The sequence below is a fragment of the Aythya fuligula genome, chromosome 24 (assembly GCF_009819795.1).
Source record: "Aythya fuligula isolate bAytFul2 chromosome 24, bAytFul2.pri, whole genome shotgun sequence".
In the NCBI taxonomy this organism is placed as follows: Eukaryota; Metazoa; Chordata; class Aves; order Anseriformes; family Anatidae; genus Aythya; species Aythya fuligula.
This window is the reverse complement of record NC_045582.1, coordinates 5,961,221-5,979,990: the sequence shown is the minus strand read 5'-3', so window position 1 is coordinate 5,979,990 and position 18,770 is coordinate 5,961,221. Positions and strand designations below refer to the sequence as shown.

General features: G+C 55.2%; 1 protein-coding gene across 1 annotated transcript; it reads left to right on the top strand.

The window, feature by feature from the left end:
- The first annotated feature begins 5,518 nt into the window (after positions 1–5,518).
- LOC116498555 (vasoactive intestinal polypeptide receptor 1-like) lies at positions 5,519–14,767 on the top strand. The gene is made up of 13 exons (XM_032202879.1): positions 5,519–5,590; positions 7,418–7,541; positions 10,392–10,499; positions 11,380–11,489; positions 11,663–11,760; positions 11,960–12,092; positions 12,646–12,799; positions 13,278–13,338; positions 13,574–13,640; positions 13,740–13,831; positions 13,978–14,107; positions 14,366–14,407; positions 14,675–14,767. Exons 1-13 carry the CDS (start codon positions 5,519–5,521, stop codon positions 14,765–14,767), a joined length of 1,284 nt encoding a protein of 427 aa, XP_032058770.1.
- Positions 14,768–18,770: the final 4,003 nt, after the last annotated feature.

Sequence of the window (18,770 nt, the reverse complement as noted above, 5' to 3'; positions counted from 1 at the left end):
GCAGCCAGCAGCTCCAGCTTGTTGCTATAGCTGCTGGGGCCAAACAAAGCCTCAAGCAGGTTTGGCAGCCACAGCAGCGTCCCCACACTGCTTTTCCCCACTGTGCATCCCCTGGACACCCCCCACCACCAAAGGGGTGGGACAGAGGTGTTTTGTGCTCCCCACCCCACACCCCATGGTGTTTCTGGGCCTGCAGGACAATTGTCCCCGCAGCAAACTAGGGTTGTGGGTTCATTCAAGCTCTGTATACTGGTCCTAGTGGCTGGGGAGCACTGGTCCCAGTGGCAGGGCTGCTCAGCCCCATTGCATTCTCACCAGCAGCATCTCACAGCTTCGGGCATATGCTTTTGGAAGCTTTCCTAAAAACCCAGGTCCCACAGCCCCGTGGTCTCCATCAGTGCCGGCCATCGTGGGAGGTGGGAGATGGCTCTGCTCCTGTCTGCTCCCTGGGTGGGAGGCAGGAAAAAGCCAACAGGAGAACACAGACGGGGAGTCTGGTGGGATGCAGTCACCTGTCAGAGCAGCTCTGACTGCCTGGCTTGCTCTCAGCATGCCACCCCTTTGTTTGGGACGTATTGAAAGGTCCTGTCAAACGCTGGCAGAAAGCAGCTGGAGGGGCTGGAGGCAGCTGCAAAGCAGCAGCGTGTCCCTGCAGGGCTGAGTTGTCGCCTGCATCAGGGACTCAGGCTGGAGGAGCAAACACAGCCAGGTTTCTACATGGGAACACTGGGAGATGGGTCTGGCCAATGCCTGGGAAAGGCTCAGCTCTGCAGGGCTCGGCAGTGCCTGCCATCGGATGCAGCGCCCTGCCAGCACGCCGCAGCTGTGTGGTCTCTGTGGATGGAGGACCTTCCACTCCATGGGATGTCCCTTGGTCCTCAGACGCAGTGTGCCCCCATGCATGACCAAGGCACAGTGCTGCTGGGGACATCAGTCAGGTGCCACCGCAGATCTGGTCCCCATGGACCACTTCCCTCTTCTGCAGTGACCAGCCACAGCACACCCCCACACCCCTGCCCCATGCTGACTTGGCATGCAAACCCATTGCAAGGAAATTTTCTCCCCAAATGGCCCAACCTCCAACTGTCCTCAGGTATCTTTCCTCTACCTCCGAAAGCTCTGGGACTGCTCTTCTGGGTGATTATTTCATCAATATAAAACCCAAAGTTCCCTCTGTCCCTAGCATATAGGTCTGTGAACATTTCCCAGGAATCCAGCCTGGAGCAAGCCCTGCTCATGAAGAAGGAACAGATCTCAACAAAACCTCCTGTCCTGCCCCAAAAGAGCACCAAGTCACCTCCAGATGGGCAGGAGCACCCACTCTGAGGTCGACTGCCTTAGCCCAAGCCCTTGGCTCTAGCCAGCCTATTTTCTGCTTCATTACATTTTGCTCCATGCTGCTAATTTCTCTAGGCCCCTCTGGATTATTTCACTGCCTTTTGCTATAGCTCCCAAATTCACATTATTTGCACATTTAATTACCGTGCTGATTGCCCCTTGCTTCTGGCAGAGCCTGGTGTTTTCTGAGCAGAGCCTGGGTATCCGCCTTGTCAGTGCTAATATTGTTCTCATCTGTAGGAAGGACTCGAGCATTGGAGCAAAGAGCTGAGCCATTTGCAGCACAAGAATTTCTGCCGTGGTCGGACGTGGTGTGAATGTTCTCAGACCTCCCTGGGGCAGGTTGAGTCCCTTTGGGGGTCTTATTGACTGCTCTTTGTCCACAAGTGTGGGTCTGGTGCAACCCCCAGCCCTGACGCATCCCGTGCAGCACCGCAGGGCAGGGCAGAGGCTGGGGCTCGGCTCTGGGTAGGCCAATGCTCATCTGCAGCCAGTCCATGCAGCATGTCCCTTTTTAAGTCCCCCAGCACATCTGTCATGAAGAGAGGAGGTCTGAGCATCGGTGGCAGCAGGAGATGCAGGCACCCACGCCTGCCAGCCCGGCTCTGTGTCTTTAAAGCGCAGCACCATAGAATTAGGGCTGCAGGGATCGGCGCTGGGGCAGGAGCGCTCATGGCCATGTGCGTGATTCTAAAGTTCTGGTGGTGGACACCTCTGTCCCCAGTAAGAGCCACCCGGATGAAGCCTACCCCTAGGCTGAGACGTGTGCCACAAGACACACTTGAGGATGCTCAGTGGATGTTTTTATTAGCAGCTCTCTTTCTGGCAGCTCCCAAGCCCTTCTTGTACTGTGAATCTGAATTTCTTGTTCTGGAAAGCCAAACCAAAATCTTCACCCTAATTAAAGCCCGAGGACAGGACTTCAACCCCATACCCTGCTTGCGGAGGGGGGGGGTTCCACTAGCAGTGCCCCTGCTGTGAGAAACGTCTCAAATAATTTTCTTCAGACAGGATCTTCTGTGAAGCTATTTTATTCACGATTGCAATGATGGGCGTCCTGTCAATCAGGAGAGCATTTTAGTAAACAAAGCCGAACTTTTTATTCCATATTACCCGATGCCTGATCACCTCCCCTGTTTCCTCATTGGCTGAGTACTACAGGTTCACAAGCTACTCGACACTCCTCTATACCATATACGTACAATATTTTTTTTCAACCCTTTAGTTTCTCCTTTCTTATGTTTTGAGAACTTGTGTTCTTTGTTTTACTGTTCTCACACTGCTCATCCTGTTTTTCTCAAACTTCTACCTTATTTTAGAACAGTGAGGCTTTCTACTGTCCACTTATCTACTTAGCATTTCTCCTTATTATGACTACACAACTACCTTGGTATACAGAAAAGTAATTCTCTACTGCAAAAACACAACTTTGTTTCTCACACTGCTGCTGGGTGCAAGCAGAGAAAGATGCTGCACCAGGCATCTGGAGCAAAAGCAATGCAATCCAGCCCCTCTGGGATGCCCAATGCTCTCGGCATGAATCTTTGCTCACAAAGCAAGCAATGAAAGCACCACAGCTTCAACAAGCTTTGGTGAACCAGCCGAGCAGAGGAACATGGAGAGCCAGGCCATGACGGATGGCACCACGCTGGGAGCGGTGCTGTGCCGTGCCTGGATGGGCTGCACTCCCCTACAGCCCAGCAGCAATAACTGGGGTGACTGGGGAGGGCGGCCAGCATGCAGCTCGTCTGTCATTCCGTGCCCAAATCGCAGCTGGGGCAATCCCCCAACATGAGGAAACAGCAGGCAGCAGCCTTCCCTAGGACTCATGGAAGACAAAGGAAGCCAGATGGAGGCAATGCATCCTCCCCTGTGCACTGGGCATCTAAACCACCCGACCAAAACTCGGTTTGTCACTGCACATCAGGACAAATCAAGGACATGCAGTGAGGGCTCAGCAGGGGCTGTCCCCTGTGCTCCGTGCCACATCCTCACATGCACCTCTTGGGGCTGCTCTGCAGGTCCGGGAGCATGACTGGGTGGAAAGATCTCACTTTGAATCCCAGTTACGAAAAAATAACGTTTTCCTTTCCAGGAGGTCTTGTTCTGAGGTCTCTTCCAAGCCACCATCCAGCCACTCTGGTCTCACACAGCACCATCACTGGTTGGTTCCTTCCAGAGCCCAGAATGAGCACGAGGCTGTTGGCAATGGCAGGGGAGGGGGCTGCTTGGGGAGGGGAAGGGCAATGCACAGCCCTCAGCATGCAGCAAGGGTGCTCTGCAGCCCCCCCCCAAACCTCAGCTGCTCCTTCCCGCCCTGCAGACCAAAGCAGCCACCTCCAAAACTTGTCTGCTCCCGTCCAGTGACAAGCCCTGGTGACATTGCCACCAGATGGCACCAAATAAACCAGCCTTGTGGGGACACGCGTGGCTTGGGGCCACCACGACCAGCAGGCACAGCCTGCCTTCACCCTGCTCCCTCGCCCCCATCTCCACCAGCACAGCCTGGGATTATTTGCACCAGTTATAATTTTATTTGATTAAAGCAGTGTCTGACAAGGCAACCTCCCACTGCTTGTTTACGTGCTGATGGAAAATTAAATGATTAAAATTGGGTGTTTGCATTTTGCTGGAAACTATTAGAAGGTAATGAGTCTGGCCGCGTCCCGGAGGCTTTTTGTGTCAATATAACTGCAGGCTCAGACTTTGCTGCTCTGTGCCTGTGAGAGGAGTGTCGGTCACTCCTAATAATGTTGTACAAGTGGTTTTAAATATTAAGAGCCCATTTCCTTTATTTGCATTTTAGGGGTATTCAAATTACATAGCAGTTATTTGAAAGACAAGGTGAATTATTCCACTAAAGCTTTTCCTGAACCCGCTTGCCATTCCCCCCAGTCCTTCCCCAGCACAAAGGACAGCACAGCTCCCCTAGCCCCCTGCCTTGCTCTAAGAGCACTAAGAATTGTGAAGTTTGGGTCAAAATTCCATGTGCTAAAGGGGTTGGTGCTTTGCAGCATGGGGCTGAGATGTAGATATACATGTACAGCCATGGAGAAGTGCCCAGGGCATGGCTGGCAGGGATGCTGCGCTGGGCATTTTGTGCCACCCGCTCTGCTCTGTACCCAGCATCCTGGTTGCACCCAAGCACCAAGATCATGAGCTCAGCGCAGATTAAAACCCTCCGTTTTGCACTTTGCTGGGGTTTCATGCAGATTTCTGGAATCCAAGGACTTTGAGCATGCTTGGATGGGGCAGAGTTAAGTTTATCCTACAGAGCCAGCCACACACCCATCTTCTAGTCCTTTCCGGCCTTTTCCCCATTCTAGAAAGGGGATCGGAGGTGTCCCAGCCCATGCAGGTGAGCAGGCAGGATGGGCAGCTGCCCACAGAGCCTCCCATGCACGCAGGGCTTGAAGGAGCATCCCTGCACCCTGTGCATGCACCCATCCAGGTATGCAAAAGCGTGTCAGGGCATGTGTTTGCACATGAGAGTGTGCACCAACCCAGCACCACGACATCCCCGCAGGGCTACTCTAGCACCAGACAGAGCTGGCTGGGGAGCAGCGTGCCCCTCAGCACGCCCCCTGCACCCCACCCTGGATCAGTCCTGTCTGCACCCCCACTTCCCAAAGCCTTTGGACATCGGGTTTCCAGCTCAGCTGCATCCAAAGCGCAGGCAAGAGGACTCCGCGGCCCCCCCAGTGCATGCCCCTGGGCACAGCTGGAGGGGGTCCCAGGGCTCCAAGGGGTGCAGATAAGAGGGTGCAGGGGACCGGGCCATGGCAGTGCCAGGCTGGGTGTCCCCCCCATGCTGCTCCTGGCAGCCAGCCCTGTGCGTGGGGAGGGGGAGCAGAGGGTGGAGCCTGCACACGGCCAGACCCGGGAGCTGTGACATTCAGTCCGGCAGAGAGAAGGAGCCGTGGGCGCTGGGCAGAGCTGGGGGGACACTGGGAGCAGGTCAGGGCCACCTTCGGGGACCAAGCACCCCCTGAGGGAAAGTGGCTTGAAGGGACCTGGGTACAGGACAGGGCTGGGAAGGAGCAGGGAGAGCAGGGGCACCCCTGGGAGCTGGGGTCCCCCCAGTGCTCAGGGCCATGCAGAAGGATCTGGGCTGGCCCCAGCCCCTTGGGGACTGAGCTGGGACACCCACAGACCGGGCAGCACGGGGCTGTCTCCAGCCATGGGGTGCCCGTGGCAGCTCCCCGGCTCCTGCACGCTGCTGCTCCTGCTGCTCGCACTCCCGATGCTTTGGGTAAGTGTCCCCAGGGAGGACGGGGATGGGGAGGTCAGGGGGGCAGTGAGAGTGGCGGGCCCCTGCCTGTGATGACCACCTCGGGGCCCACCAGCCCGGGGGAGCGGAGCACCCGCAGTCCTGGTGGGGTGGGTGACCCCACGGGGTCAGGTGTCCCCAGCGTGTTCCTGTCCCCATCCACATCCCTCCCACTACCTGTTCCCATCCCAGCCAGCTGGCAGTGGGGACACCAAGCTGCACCTGCTTTCACAGGAGCTTCGGGGGGAGGGTTTGCTGAAAGGCAGCAGGGACAGGCAGGGAGGGAGGTGACAATGGCAGCACCCTGAGGCTGTGACACCAGGTCCACCAGCAAAGCTCAGGATGGAATGAGATGGTCCAGGGCACCCCCAAGGAGGAAAACCCCGTGTGTCCTGCAGGGTGGCTCCCAGTAACACCATGCTCCCCAAGGACTTTGGGTGACTTGGGGGCCAGTGGAGGGGAAAAGAAAGCAAAAAGGAAGGGAACAGAAAGCGAAAAGAAAGGGAAAAGAAAGAGAAAAGAAAGGGAAAAGAAAGAGAAAAGAAAGGGAAAGGAAGGGGAAACGAAAGGGGTGGAAGAGGAAAGGAAAGGAAAGGAAAGGAAAGGAAAGGAAAGGAAAGGAAAGGAAAGGAAAGGAAAGGAAAGGAAAGGAAAGGAAAGGAAAGGAAAGGAAAGGAAAGGAAAGGAAAGGAAAGGAAAGGAAAGGAAAGGAAAGGAAAGGAAAGGAAAGGAAAGGAAAGGAAAGAGAAAAGAGAAGAGAAGAGAAGAGAAGAGAAGAGAAGAGAAGAGAAGAGAAGAGAAGAGAAGAGAAGAGAAGAGAAGAGAAGAGAAGAGAAGAGAAGAGAAGAGAAGAGAAGAGAAGAAAAGAAAGAAAAGAAAAGAAAAGAAAAGAAAAGAAAAGAAAAGAAAAGAAAAGAAAAGAAAAGAAAAGAAAAGAAAAGAAAAGAAAAGAAAAGAAAAGAAAAGAAAAGAAAAGAAAAGAAAAGAAAAGAGAAGAGAAAGAGAAAGGTGTCAGAGGGTGCTTTGGGGCTTTATTAGGAGAGTGATGGCATCAGCTCATTTCTCACATGGGGAAACTGGGGCACGGCGCAGGGTTGGCTCTGAAGGGAGCACAGTCCCGTACCTGCTGTGGTGCTCCAAAGTCCTGTGAGCTTTCTCAGTGTTTAGCACAATGGCCACCGCCAAAATGCATTTTGCAGGCCAGGAATTTCCTTGCATATTTTGCATTCAGCAGCAAAAGGAAACGAAACTTCCTGGAGGAGGTGAAGGGGCTGCAAGAAGCAGCCTGGACAGGGCAGGGAGGACAGGGCTTTAATTCCCATTTGGTCCATTTGCCCATCCTCATGCATCCCCTGCATTTTTGGGAGCCACAGGGTGTGCTTTTCACTGTCTCATCACTTCTGCTAACAAAACCAAAACCTTGAAGGAGGAGGGCAGGGGAAGGATTAGCCATGCCTGAATAGGTGTTTTTTTAAATCTTTAATTACATGGTTCTCTTGCATCTGTCCTGCTGATGGGGTCAGCCCCTCTCTTTTTAAAGCCTCTGCACGGCGTGTGCATCTGGGCAGAGCGGTGCCCTTAAGCATCACTTGCTTTTGGAGGGAATTAGAAATAATTGCGGCGGTTCTTTATGATGTTTACAAGTCAAACAGTAGAAAGCTAAGGAAATGTCAGGGTCTGAAAGCACAGCTACGTAGATAGGCTCTCCTGGGGCTGGCTGCAGTAGAAATAGTGAATATCAGCTGGTTTCCTTCCTAGTCAGGCTTTTTAATGCCTGGCGTCCTGCCGTCTGTGCATTCCCTCCCCAAGGTGCGAGCAACGCATCCCGACTGCTCTGTCGTCCTCTATTTCCAAGAGCAAGAGTCTGAGTGCTTGGAGATTATCAAGAGTGAAAGCCGAAATCCAGCCGCCCCCACCGCCCACGGGCAGCAAGGTGAGCGCAGCCCTCCCCACACGCAAGCACATTTTCCTAGGGACAAAGGGGAGGATGTGCTATGGGGGGCTTTGGATGAGAGTCTATGGTAGAGGGGTTGCAGCATCCTTGGAGAACCCCAAAATGTGCTGCTGCAGGGAAATGGGGGCTGAGATGGCACCTGGGGGGGTACGGGTGGGCAGGGAGCTGCAAACAGCCACAGGGGCTGAGGCCACCCACATTGCATATGGCACATGCAATAAAAGGATGGCATAGTTCTGCCCCAAACAGATCGTCCTGCCCTGGATCTGCCCCAGACCGAAGTACAGGCATTGGGCATGGGCACCGCAGAGTCCTGGTCCCTGCCACAAGCATCGCACAGCACGGCGCCCCTTCTTGCCTTGCTAATTCAGTTAGTTTCAGTGCAAAACATGTTTTGAGCAACTTAATTTTTACATATCCGGGACTTTTAAACTGATTAACTAATTGAAGAAAGAAAAAAAAAATAAGAAAGAAAAAAAGGAAAAAAAATAAAGTGCTGCTTTTGTACATTACTTTTTTTTTAACTGCATTTCAATTTCCATCCAAGAGCAGCTTGGCTCAAATTCTGGATAAAAATTATCACCTAGTGAATAAGAAATGCGTCATTCAATGGATCTCATCTAATACAAATGTAAAAATGAAGCATCTCAATAAATGCATGTTAAGGTGCATAATTGCTTAAGTAACTGTGCAGAGATATAACGTATCCTCCTGCTTAGCAGGGAAAAGCCAAGTTGATTGGAAAAGGTCCATTGTGCAGCCCAGATCGTGCCAGCCAAGGAGAAAGAATCGCACTCTAGGAAAATAACCAAGAGGCACAATTAATTAAATTCAGTGTTTAATACCAAGTTTCCTGCTTGGCTGCAGCCTCCACTGCCCACCTGAACTGAATTTATCCCTTCCCTTTGCTTGTTGGTGCCACCATGGGGAGTGTCCTGCTGAGAGCTGGCATAAAGTGCTGGGGGGATGCTGTCCTGGGCATGGTAGCAATATAGCGAGGACCAGGACAGGGACCTGAAGCTTCAGCGTCATGCTGGGGAACCCAGCTTGAAACCTGATTAGAGATCACTTTTGCAGTGCTTTTTCTTCCACGTACGTGGTACTTGTGGTGTTCACTGCAGTGAGGTATTTGGAAAGAAACCACCACCCAGCAAGGCTTCTGCAGATCTCCAGATGCCAGTCGGAGCAGCACAAAATAGGGCACCGACCCTGGCACAGCCGCATACAATTAACCAGTGGAAATGCTGAGCTGCAACTTCCCATCAAACGGCATTTTGATGGAAAAAGCTCCTTTCTGCCAAATCAAGAAGAACACCATGAGGATAGTGTTTTGCTCAGGGAAGTTTCAAAATCTGATGAACTATGGTGCTTTGGGGCAAGCCAAACCACAGCCGTGCGCTTTGGCTGGTGGCAGCCTGGGGACAGCATGCGGAAGTGGTGGCTCCTGGGGACAGTGTGGGGACACCAAAGCCACAGCAACCTCCTGCAGGCATAGGCAGGTTTGCAGAGATTCGCTGCTGGTTTTTCTGCTCAGTTTTTTGCTCTGTCCCTGCAGAAGTTGCCTCCATCACCTCTTCTCCATGGGAACATTTTGCCCATTCTCCGCAGCACTTAGAAATGCGGTGTTTTGATTTTGTGTTTTTTTTTGTTTGTTTGTTTGCTTGCTTGCTTGTTTTGTTTTGTTTGTTTGTTTGTTTTGTTTTGTTTTGTTTTGGATTCTGCAACAGCCCAGGCAAACAGAGTGGGAAGAGGGATTTAAACCTTTCCCCCTGATCCCAGCACCTTTATTCCCTGCAGAGCTCCTCTGGTTCCTGACCAGGCATCTCACAGCTCTCACCACTGCATACAGCAAAAGATGCCTTTATACAGTGGGGCAGACACATCCAGATGCTCTGCACCAACTCCTAAAAACAAAGCAACCCCTCTCAGCAACAGTCCCAGCAGATGACAAATGAAGACATACCTCAGTGCTGTAATGCCAGCCCTGCAAAGCCCTCCAAGCCTGGCCAGATACTCCCAGCCCACCTCGCTGAAATCAGAGAAAACTAATTAGATGTGTCTGAGTCCCCGTTCCCTGGCTGGGAATAGCTGTGGCTCCGGGTTAATAATGTGTATCTCCAAGGTTAATCACGTACGTGTGCAAGGAGGGGAGCTGTCCTGGACGTGTGTGTCTGTGTGTCTGTTAGCGCTGCAGCACTAATTCTTCAAGGCCCTCCATCTGCTCCACTGTGCTCCTTTCCAAAGTGATCTGAGAGTCATTTAAACCCTGGATTAGTGCTAAAGAGGGGAGCACAATGTGGCTTAGCTAATTATCCTCCAGCAAGTCTAGTGGTGCTTTCTCCTTTCTTCCTCCTTCCTCCCCTCTCTCTGCCTCATCCCCTCCTCTGTCCTGGCAACTTTTTTGCAAGTTCTTAGAGGAAGGAGCACTTCTGGTGGCCCTGCTGCTCCTGGTGTGATGAGAGCCTCCCCAAGGGCATCCCATATAGAAATGAGGCTTCTGACTCCTCCAGGACCCTCCAAATCCTCCCCTGTCGCATCCCCTTCACCAGACAGGACTTACAGGGGTGGCACTTTGCGCCCTCCTTGCAGTAGAAATTCAGCTCAGGAAACCTGCATTATTTCAGGTGCCACCAGGGAGTTCCCAGCCCTTCCCTGCACCCCTTGGGTTGTTCCCAGAACTGGGATGCTCCCGGTTCCTGCCAGGTACAGCAAGATATGGTGACGGCCAGCCGGTCCCCGCTCTCCCATTACAGCCACGCCATGTTTTTGTGGGGCTGGGGGCTGTCACCTCCTCCCAGCACGTCCCCTGATCATCCCGTCCCTTTCCAGGCTGCCAGACAGCGTGGGACGGAGTAAGCTGCTGGCCAGCTGTGCCCGTTGGTCAATCCCAAGCCGTCGCCTGTCCTGACATCCTCCACGTCTTCAAGAAGTCCAAAGGTGCGGGGCTCTGAACCCAGCCCCAGATGCTCATCCCCACTCGCACGGATCCTGATGCCTCCCTAGCCCTTTCCTCCAGTCCCACAGCTCCTGTCCCTTCCTAAAACTCGATGCAAAACACAACCCAAGGAGGGGGGGTGGGTGAAAGCAGAGACACAGGGTGCTGCCACACCAGGGATATCCCCAAGCCCTCTCATCACCCAATGGATACTTTCCCTTTTGGGCAGAGCATTTGGGGGGCATTATCCTCCAGCCTGTGTGGCACTGGGCCAGTCCCCCAGCTGCTTGGTGCCCTCCTTTCCACATCTGCAGACTGGACTAATGCACCTGACATGCTCAGTACTGCCCCGAGCCGCACTGGTGAAAAACATAGCACAGAATCATGATTATTTCAGGGCCAGAGCAGGCGCTGCTGCCATGGGAGCAGCTGCCTCCATCCATCTCGGAGGCAATGAAGTGCAAAGGAAAGCACCTGAATGGCAACCAGGTGCTCCCTTGGCTGGGTGTAATTGAAAAGGTGATGGAGGGTTGGTGAATTGCTTGCATTAGGGGAAAAATGAAGAAAAAAAAAGCTTAGGGGAAGCTTGATGAATGGAGAAGTCCCCATCCGCCCTTCCTTCCCTCCCACTGTGGGTAGTGACGCTGGTTTTTGTGCCCTGCCCTGCCAGCACAGCACTGATGGGATGTGCTCGTGCTCCTGTAGTGCCCACCGCCCCCTGCTGCCAGTGCCACCACGCTGGTGGACGCCCTCATGGGAAGTGATTTAGGCACCATCCCAGAGTTCAAAGTGTGGGTGGACATTATGGGGGTGCTGGTGCAGAAGCCAGGGCTGGCATGAGGGGCAATGGTGCTCTTGTGAGGTCCTGTCCTGCCACTGCAGTGCTAATCCAGAGGAACTGCACCGAGGCAGGATGGAGCCTCCCCAGCCCACCCTACTACAACGCCTGCGAGCTGGAGGACATCAGGAGTGGCAACGACACTGAGGCCAAGGCAAGTGGGTCCCATGCTGTTGGGGTTATTTTGGTGGCCTCATCCTTGTCACCTGTGGGGATCAGAGCTTGTCTGCATGGTTGCAAAAGGCAAAGGATTCACCATCTCCCTGCCCATGGCAGATGAGACCCCCAGCCTGTGCCACCTCATTCGTTTGGTGCTTTCCCTTCCAGAAAGGCTACTTCGTCACCATGAAGGTGCTTTACACCTGCGGCTACTCCACATCTCTGGCAGCCCTGTTCCTGGCCATTGGCATATTCTCCTGCTTCAGGTAGGGCTCGACGCTGGCTGCTCTGTGAGCTGGACCTGGAGGCAAACCGTGAGCAGAGGATGGCTGCTCTCCACCTCTCCCCTCCCGGTGCTGCCAGCACCATCCCTGCACCACGGATGACCAGGGACAGACAGACATAAAACCCTCAGGCTGCCCTTTCTTCTCCTGCCTGGACACGGTGCATCTCTTCCACACATAGGAAGCTGCACTGCACCAGGAACTCCATCCACATCCACTTCTTCACCTCCTTCATCCTGCGTGGGGCTGCCGTGTTCATCAAGGATGCTGTCCTCTTCTCAGACGAGTCCGTTGACCACTGCACAATGTCAACGGTGAGGTGCTGAGCCTTGCACAGGCACTGCGTGTGCTGGTCTGGAGGGGTCTGGCTGCATTTGCAGCAGATTTAGCACTGCAAAGAGGGACACAGAGGCTGTGAGGATCTCTGGAAAAGACTCAGTGGACCCTGGGAGGTTCACAACAGCTTAGCTGGATGGGTCCTGTCTGTGAGAGAACATGTTCTTGCCCTCAAAGCCATCTCTGGTCTGTAGCTCTGCACAACCCCAACAGAGCTCATGTGCACACAAACCTTGCAGCTCCAGATGTGTAGGTTTGGGGTTGCCAATAAGAACAGAAAGGACACAGATATGACATCAAGGACACCCACAAATACAGGTTTCTAAAGGTCCTACGATAACTGCATAGTCCATGGGCCAACCTGTGCGAGGTGCCAGGCTGGAGCATTGCAGCATCCCTGGGGCTGCACTAGAAGGGCACCACGGGTCTCCTTAAGCAGGCAGACGGGAGGCCAGCTGTCCCCTGTATCCTCGGGATGGGGTCTGCCTCCCAGCCAGCACCACTGAGCTTTTCTCCTCCCAATCCTCGCAGGTGAACTGCAAAGCAGCCATCGCCTTCTTCCAGTACTCGGTCCTGGCTAACTTCTACTGGCTGCTGGTGGAGGGCATGTACCTGCAGACCCTCCTGCTGCTCACCTTCACCTCCGACAAGAGTTACATCTGGTGGTACATCCTCATCGGCTGGGGTGAGTGTGCCCCCCCCAGCACATCTGCCCCTTCCAGTGAGGTCCCAGCAGTGCAGAACCAGGCAATCACTGATCCCAAGATCATCACTGATCCCCAGCCATCACCCAGATGGCTCCACTGGTACCAGACGTAGAGACTTCACAGCATCTGCTGCCCACCCATCCTGTATGTGATCGGGATGGGGCACAGGCAAATCCTTCCCACTCCCCTCCTGTATCTGGGGGCTGCAAACAGCCGTCCCAAGAGCCAGGTTGGGTGTAGGAGCTGGCAGGAGGGTGGCCAGGAGGTGACACACACACATACAGGTGCAGCACCATCAGTGGCCACCATCCCATTCTAAAACTTGAAGGAACCCTCCTACCACCTCCAGGGCCTCAGGCCTGGCTCTGACATAGGTTTGGAGGGACAAGGGATGGAAGGAAGGTGCCCAGAGCCCTGGGGTGATGCCACAACCCTGCCCGGGTCCTGTCCTTGCAGGTGTCCCCATGCTGACGGTGTGCGTGTGGGTGGCCACCAGGCTGCAGTACGACAACCATGGGTAAGTGCAGACACCCCTCTTCTTCCTCTGGGCCAGCTTGACCATGTGTCCCCTGCGCAAGTCCAAGGGGACAAACCTCTTGTGTGGGAGGCTCAGGAGGGGAGAACTGGGGCAGCAATTTATTTTAATGCTTGTTCTATTTTCTGGTGGGGCACAAAGACACCCATGCCAATGGGGTGAGGGGCTGGGACCTGGGCTAAAAGGGAGCGGGTGGGTTTGTTCTCCTCTCCCACAGCTGCTGGGATGACTACACCAGCCGGTTCTGGTGGGTGATCAAGGCTCCCATCCTCCTGGCCATATTTGTGAGTATGTCCCCACTGCAAGCATCCCAGGGGGCCTAGATGGATGCGGGGACCCAGCTGGGGCTCTGTGCAGATCCTGAGCCAAGGCTTCCATGGCAGGTGAACTTCCTCATCTTCCTCAACGTTACCAGGATGTTAGCACAGAAGATAAGGTCCCCAGACATCAGCAAAAACTATAAGCAGCAGTACATGTGGGTACATAGCTCAAGCAAAGGGCAGCTCCTCTCACCCTGCTATTCAGGAGGCCCCGGGGCTCCCCGAAGGAAGGACCATCCCCGGGGCCCCCGGGCTGCTGTGACCACCCACACAGCCCCACTCACGCCATCCCTCTCTGCAGGAGGCTGACCAAGTCCACGCTGCTCCTGATCCCCCTCTTCGGGGTGCACTATGTGGTGTTCGCGCTCTTCCCCGAACACATTGGCGTGGATGCCCGGTTGTACTTTGAGCTGGTCCTCGGCTCCTACCAGGTGCAGATGGGGGAGATGGGCAGGTGAAATCCCAAGGTACCCATTCCATCCCATTCCATCCCATTCCATCCCATCCCATCCCATCCCATCCCATCACACCAGGAGCCCACAGGATGTGCTGCTGGGGCTTGCATTCAATCCCATACCTGTGCTGCCCTCAGTAAGAGGCACAGTGGGTGCTAAATGTAGGCAGCAGATGAGCATAGAGGGGTCTGGCCCCTTCTCTTGGGTGGAACATGTTCTTTCTGTGCTTTTCAGGGGTTCCTGGTCGCTCTGCTCTACTGCTTCCTGAACGGGGAGGTGAGTGTCACCCCCATGGCATGCACAGCACCCACCCCTGAGCACCACTGACTTGCACGTGGGCACACAGACACCCCCAGGGGCTCACTCCAATGTGCATCACATGTGTGCAGCCGTGCCTGTGTGCGCACATGGGCACACAGACAGGCACAGGGTCCCCTCTTTCTTGCACTCCGACTCCACCCTTGGTTGGGGTGCAGCTCCCACCCCTCTGCAGAGTGATGGTGGTGCCCCTGGAGCCAGCACCAGTCCATGCTGTCGCTTCAGGTCCAGGCTGAGATCAAGAGGAACTGGGGCAAGTGGCAGTCGTCCATGGAGAGCAACGTCTTCAACCTGGCCACCCAAGACTTCACAGCATGACAAGGATGGCGTCTGGGGGGAAATTTCTCCCTGTGGATGGTGGTGGTGGTGCGGCTCCATGAGTACAGCCCCAAGAACCACAGTAAAAGGGGATTTGTAGGTTCTGGGTCTTGCGCCTTCAGAGGCTGATGTGAGCAGCCCATGGGGAAAGGCTCTGCCCACTTGGGTGCTGGTGTCTGTGGAGGCTTCTTACTGATACGTGCTGGGGTCTCACCTACCCAGAGCTCCACTTGCAATTCGCTCAGCAAGGCAAAGCATGCTTCTCCTCCTTTTCTGCCCTGGGGCTGGCTAGGAAACACACATATTTTAAAAAGGACACCTGGCATTTTTCGTTTGTCACCAGAATGGAAACTGAAGTGGCCCCAGTGCTGAAGGGATTTACCAGTGTTTTTCCCCCTCCCTCTTTTATTTACAAAATCATTTCCCTTAGGGGAAGATGCCTAAACATAACCCCTGGCAGCCATCCTGGGGGTGGGAGAAGCAAATACAAAGACAAACCAAACCCAACAGCTCTACAATCCCCCAATGCTCCCATTACTCACGTTCTCCCCGTAATTCTGAGATGTTTCCCCTACTCCCATGCCTGTCACTTCGGCCACTCAGTGCCCAGCACCAGAGGGATGGGATGGTTTGCCAGGAACTGGTGGGCATTTGCCGATAAAATCTTATTCTGTAATCCAGCACTGCTTTTCAGAGGCTTGTTTGCTGCACAAACCCAGACCACAAACTCAGTGCCAAGCTTGCTAGCTGATGGAAACCCTGCCATCAATGGTAACACCTGGAAATACCTCTGGAGAACGAACATCTGTTTTCTGTATGTCTGGTAAAGTGTCCAGGCTCTGGGCAAGGGACAAGGGATGGAGAGGACACAGCAGGACCGCAGGAGGGATGCAGCTGGGCTGGGCTGGGGGTGCCAGTGTGCCATGTCCTGCAGGCATCAGCTCTGCCCGGCATCCCCTCCAGTCAGAGTCACCCCCATGCCACAGCCTGTCCCATTTGCCCCACAAGCAACCCTCGCTCGCCCCACGCTAAGCTCCTGCCTTAGCAAACGGCATCTCCAGTAGCAAGAAAGGCCTCGGATGCCCTTTCCCAAACCTCCCCCAGCCGTGCTGCTTTCCTGAGACCCGAGCCATCCGATCTCGTCAGAGCCTCTCAAGCTTCCCGGGTTGTAATTTCTCCACGTAGCCACATGTCCTTCCTTAAATAAAACCCACGTACTGGCCCCTTTCCAGACTACCGGATCTCCAGAGATCCTGCCTGCTCTCACGAAGAGGCATTGAGAAGGAAGCAGAGCCCCAGACCTGATTTAAGGTGAGATGGAGGATGCTCTGTTAACCAGCCCCACGGGCCAGCAGCATCCTGCCTCGCCGGCCAGGAAACCTCCTGAGGGGTACAGCAGCTGCCAAATAAATGCCTGCCTGCAGCTGCCAAGAGACCGCAGGTGAATAAACATCCCTCTCCATCATTAGCAAGGAAGATGAGGGCAGGGAGAGGAGGGAGACAGATTGCACCAGGGCTGGGGATGCTCGGAGGGAATGTCACCATTGCCATAAAGCTTTGAAAAGCACTGGCTTTTGCATGCATTTGCAGCCGTGGATGGGCCCTTTTTGGTGCTAAACCTGCACCCCAAATGTCCCTCTGGGGCTTGCTGGGCATCGAATCTATGGCATCCCAGAGCACAGTGGTGCCCACAAAGGCAGGGCTCCACCTTAGCACGGGGGGGGGGGGGGGGGGGGGTGCTGATGTGACCCTGCCGCAGAGACTTTGTGATAGGTTTGCAAAAAGTTTGCAAAGGTTTTGTGTCTCTACCTGCATCGTGCCCTATAACTTCGGATTTGGGGCGGCTGTCCTCCGGCTCAGTGGGGCCACGGAGTGGGGTGTCGCAGGAAGCGGCCACCCATCGCCCACCCGTAGCCCACCGTGCCCTGGGGGTGCGGCCGGGGGGGTGCTGGGTGGGGGGGGGTGTTTTGTCTGGAGCCGGTGGGTGGCACTACGGCCCCGTTCCGCGGGCACTGACACCGGATCCCCGGGACAGCCCCAAAGGCAGCAGCGGCCCCGCAGCCGCCCTTTGGCAAGCTCGGCTGGGGACCCCGGGCTCCAGCACCAAGGGACCCTACAGGCAGGAAGGTAAGGGGCCTCGCCGCTTCGGGGGAGCAGGCAGCCAAGCCCACACATGTCCCAAGGCTTCAGCAAGATTTGGGACCCTTCTGCGCACCCCTCTTCGCAGCGACGGGGCTGGGGGAAGCTGTGCCTTTGCCTGTAGCTTCTTCCCCTGCTCGCATCCCTGGATCTGCCATGGGATGCCAGGCTGCACTGCTTGGGCATGCCAGGGTGCCCCACAAGGTGCCCATGCTGAGGGTGCCCCCAGTGCTTCACCCGCTTCTTCATCCCTGCTCTGGGATGTGCCCAGTTCTGTGGTGTGGGGACTTTGCCCTGCTGCTGCAAGTGCCCCTTCCCCATGGGTTGGATCCTGCCAAAGCTCAGCCCCGCAGACTCCCACAGAGGCAGCAAGGATCTGGTGGTACAGGAGGGTCAGGATGCACCCAGCACCAGCTGCTTGGGGGGAGCTGCAAGCGAAAGCACCTCAAACACCCAGGCACTGCCCTTATCCCACCCTGTCACCCCAAAGGCACTTCTGCTGCTGGTTTTGCACCCACATTAGTGTCACGGGCACCCCAGGCACCTCAAGCTCCCGTTCTGGTTGCAGAGATGCAGCCAATCTATGCAGGCAGAGCTGTGCTCTCCTGCATGCCCAGTGCCCTGCTGGGCACCCCAGGGTGCCCCCAGCTTCCTAGAACATATCCTGGAGCTTCCACCTTTGTATGCCCCCCACCAAGTTTGCTCTAGGCTGTATGCAAAGCAAAACACCCCATGCAGCTTGTAGGGGCTTCCCGGTGCTGACAAGGTTGGGCTCAAGGCAGCTGAGGGCTGGGAAGCTGACGGAACCACCAGGCATCCCCCAAATACCCTGCTACAGCCAAGAGGGCAAGCGGAAAGTCCCCAGAGCCACAGAGGGGGGGATGGCCCTGTCCCTGCCCTCCACCACCAGATGCACTGGTTGTAGCAAACTCCTCAGAGCAAAGCCAGGGCTCTTCACCACCTCCTTCCTCTGGCTTTGGCTGCTCACTGATTTTGGGAAACTCACTGCTGGGTGATTTAGGACAAGGCGAGCATCAGAAGGGTGGCACAGAACTGAGAGGTAAAGGTGAGTCCCCTCTGGAACAGGCTGGGTGGTCGATGCACCCCAAAAGGGATGAACCTTGTGAGATGAGCACAGACACCCCTGCACCTTCCTCCCTGCCCTGGGTGCCCGCTGTGTCCCCCATTCATCCCCCCAAAACATGCAAAGAGCACCCAAAAGCCCTATCATGCAAGGCAGAGCAAGATTCCCTTTAACACTGTCCCTGATTTGGGTATGACCTGCAGGTCTGGCACAGCATGCAGCAGGGGACACGGAGACACAAGATGTGATGGTGCTGAAGCAGGGCAAGCCCAGCACTGCAGCCATCGTGGGGTGGACGTGGTCCTGGGCACAGTCCAGGGCATGGTCCTGGGCACCCTGCTCTGGGTGGCAGCAGGGGTTGGAGCAGAGGGACCCAGAGGTCCCTGCCAGCCTCGAGCACTTGGCACTGTGGTTTGTGGGGTGCTGCTGGTGCTGTGGTTCTGTGGGGCTCGTGTGGGGCAGGAGCTGGAGCCCCCAGAGCAGAGAGGAGGAGCTGAGGCCAGTGCTGGGTGCTGTGTGGCTGCAGTAATGCTGCCAAAGGGCTGCAGATGATGTTGGCAGTGGGGTTGGCACCGTGTCCCGTCCCCCCGTCCCGTCCTCCCCCTCGCCTTGCAGTTGTCCCGCTGCACTTTCCAATTGCGCGTCACTTTTGGGAGAGGTGAGGAGGTGCTGGCCGGGGTCCCTCGCCACCTCCCCATGCCCAATTTGGGGCTAGAGCAAGCCCGAGGCCACCTCAACATCTGGCACATCCTGCTGCGCTGCTGGGGACATGCTGGGTGG

Excerpts from the sequence above, each read along its gene's own strand:
- LOC116498555 (XM_032202879.1), top strand. The coding sequence starts at position 5,519 with ATGGGGTGCCCGTGGCAGCTCCCCGGCTCCTGCACGCTGCTGCTCCTG. Across the intron at positions 11,490-11,662 it reads GCAACGACACTGAGGCCAAG|AAAGGCTACTTCGTCACCAT; the intron begins GCAAGTGGGTCC and ends TTTCCCTTCCAG. Across the intron at positions 11,761-11,959 it reads GGCATATTCTCCTGCTTCAG|GAAGCTGCACTGCACCAGGA; the intron begins GTAGGGCTCGAC and ends TTCCACACATAG.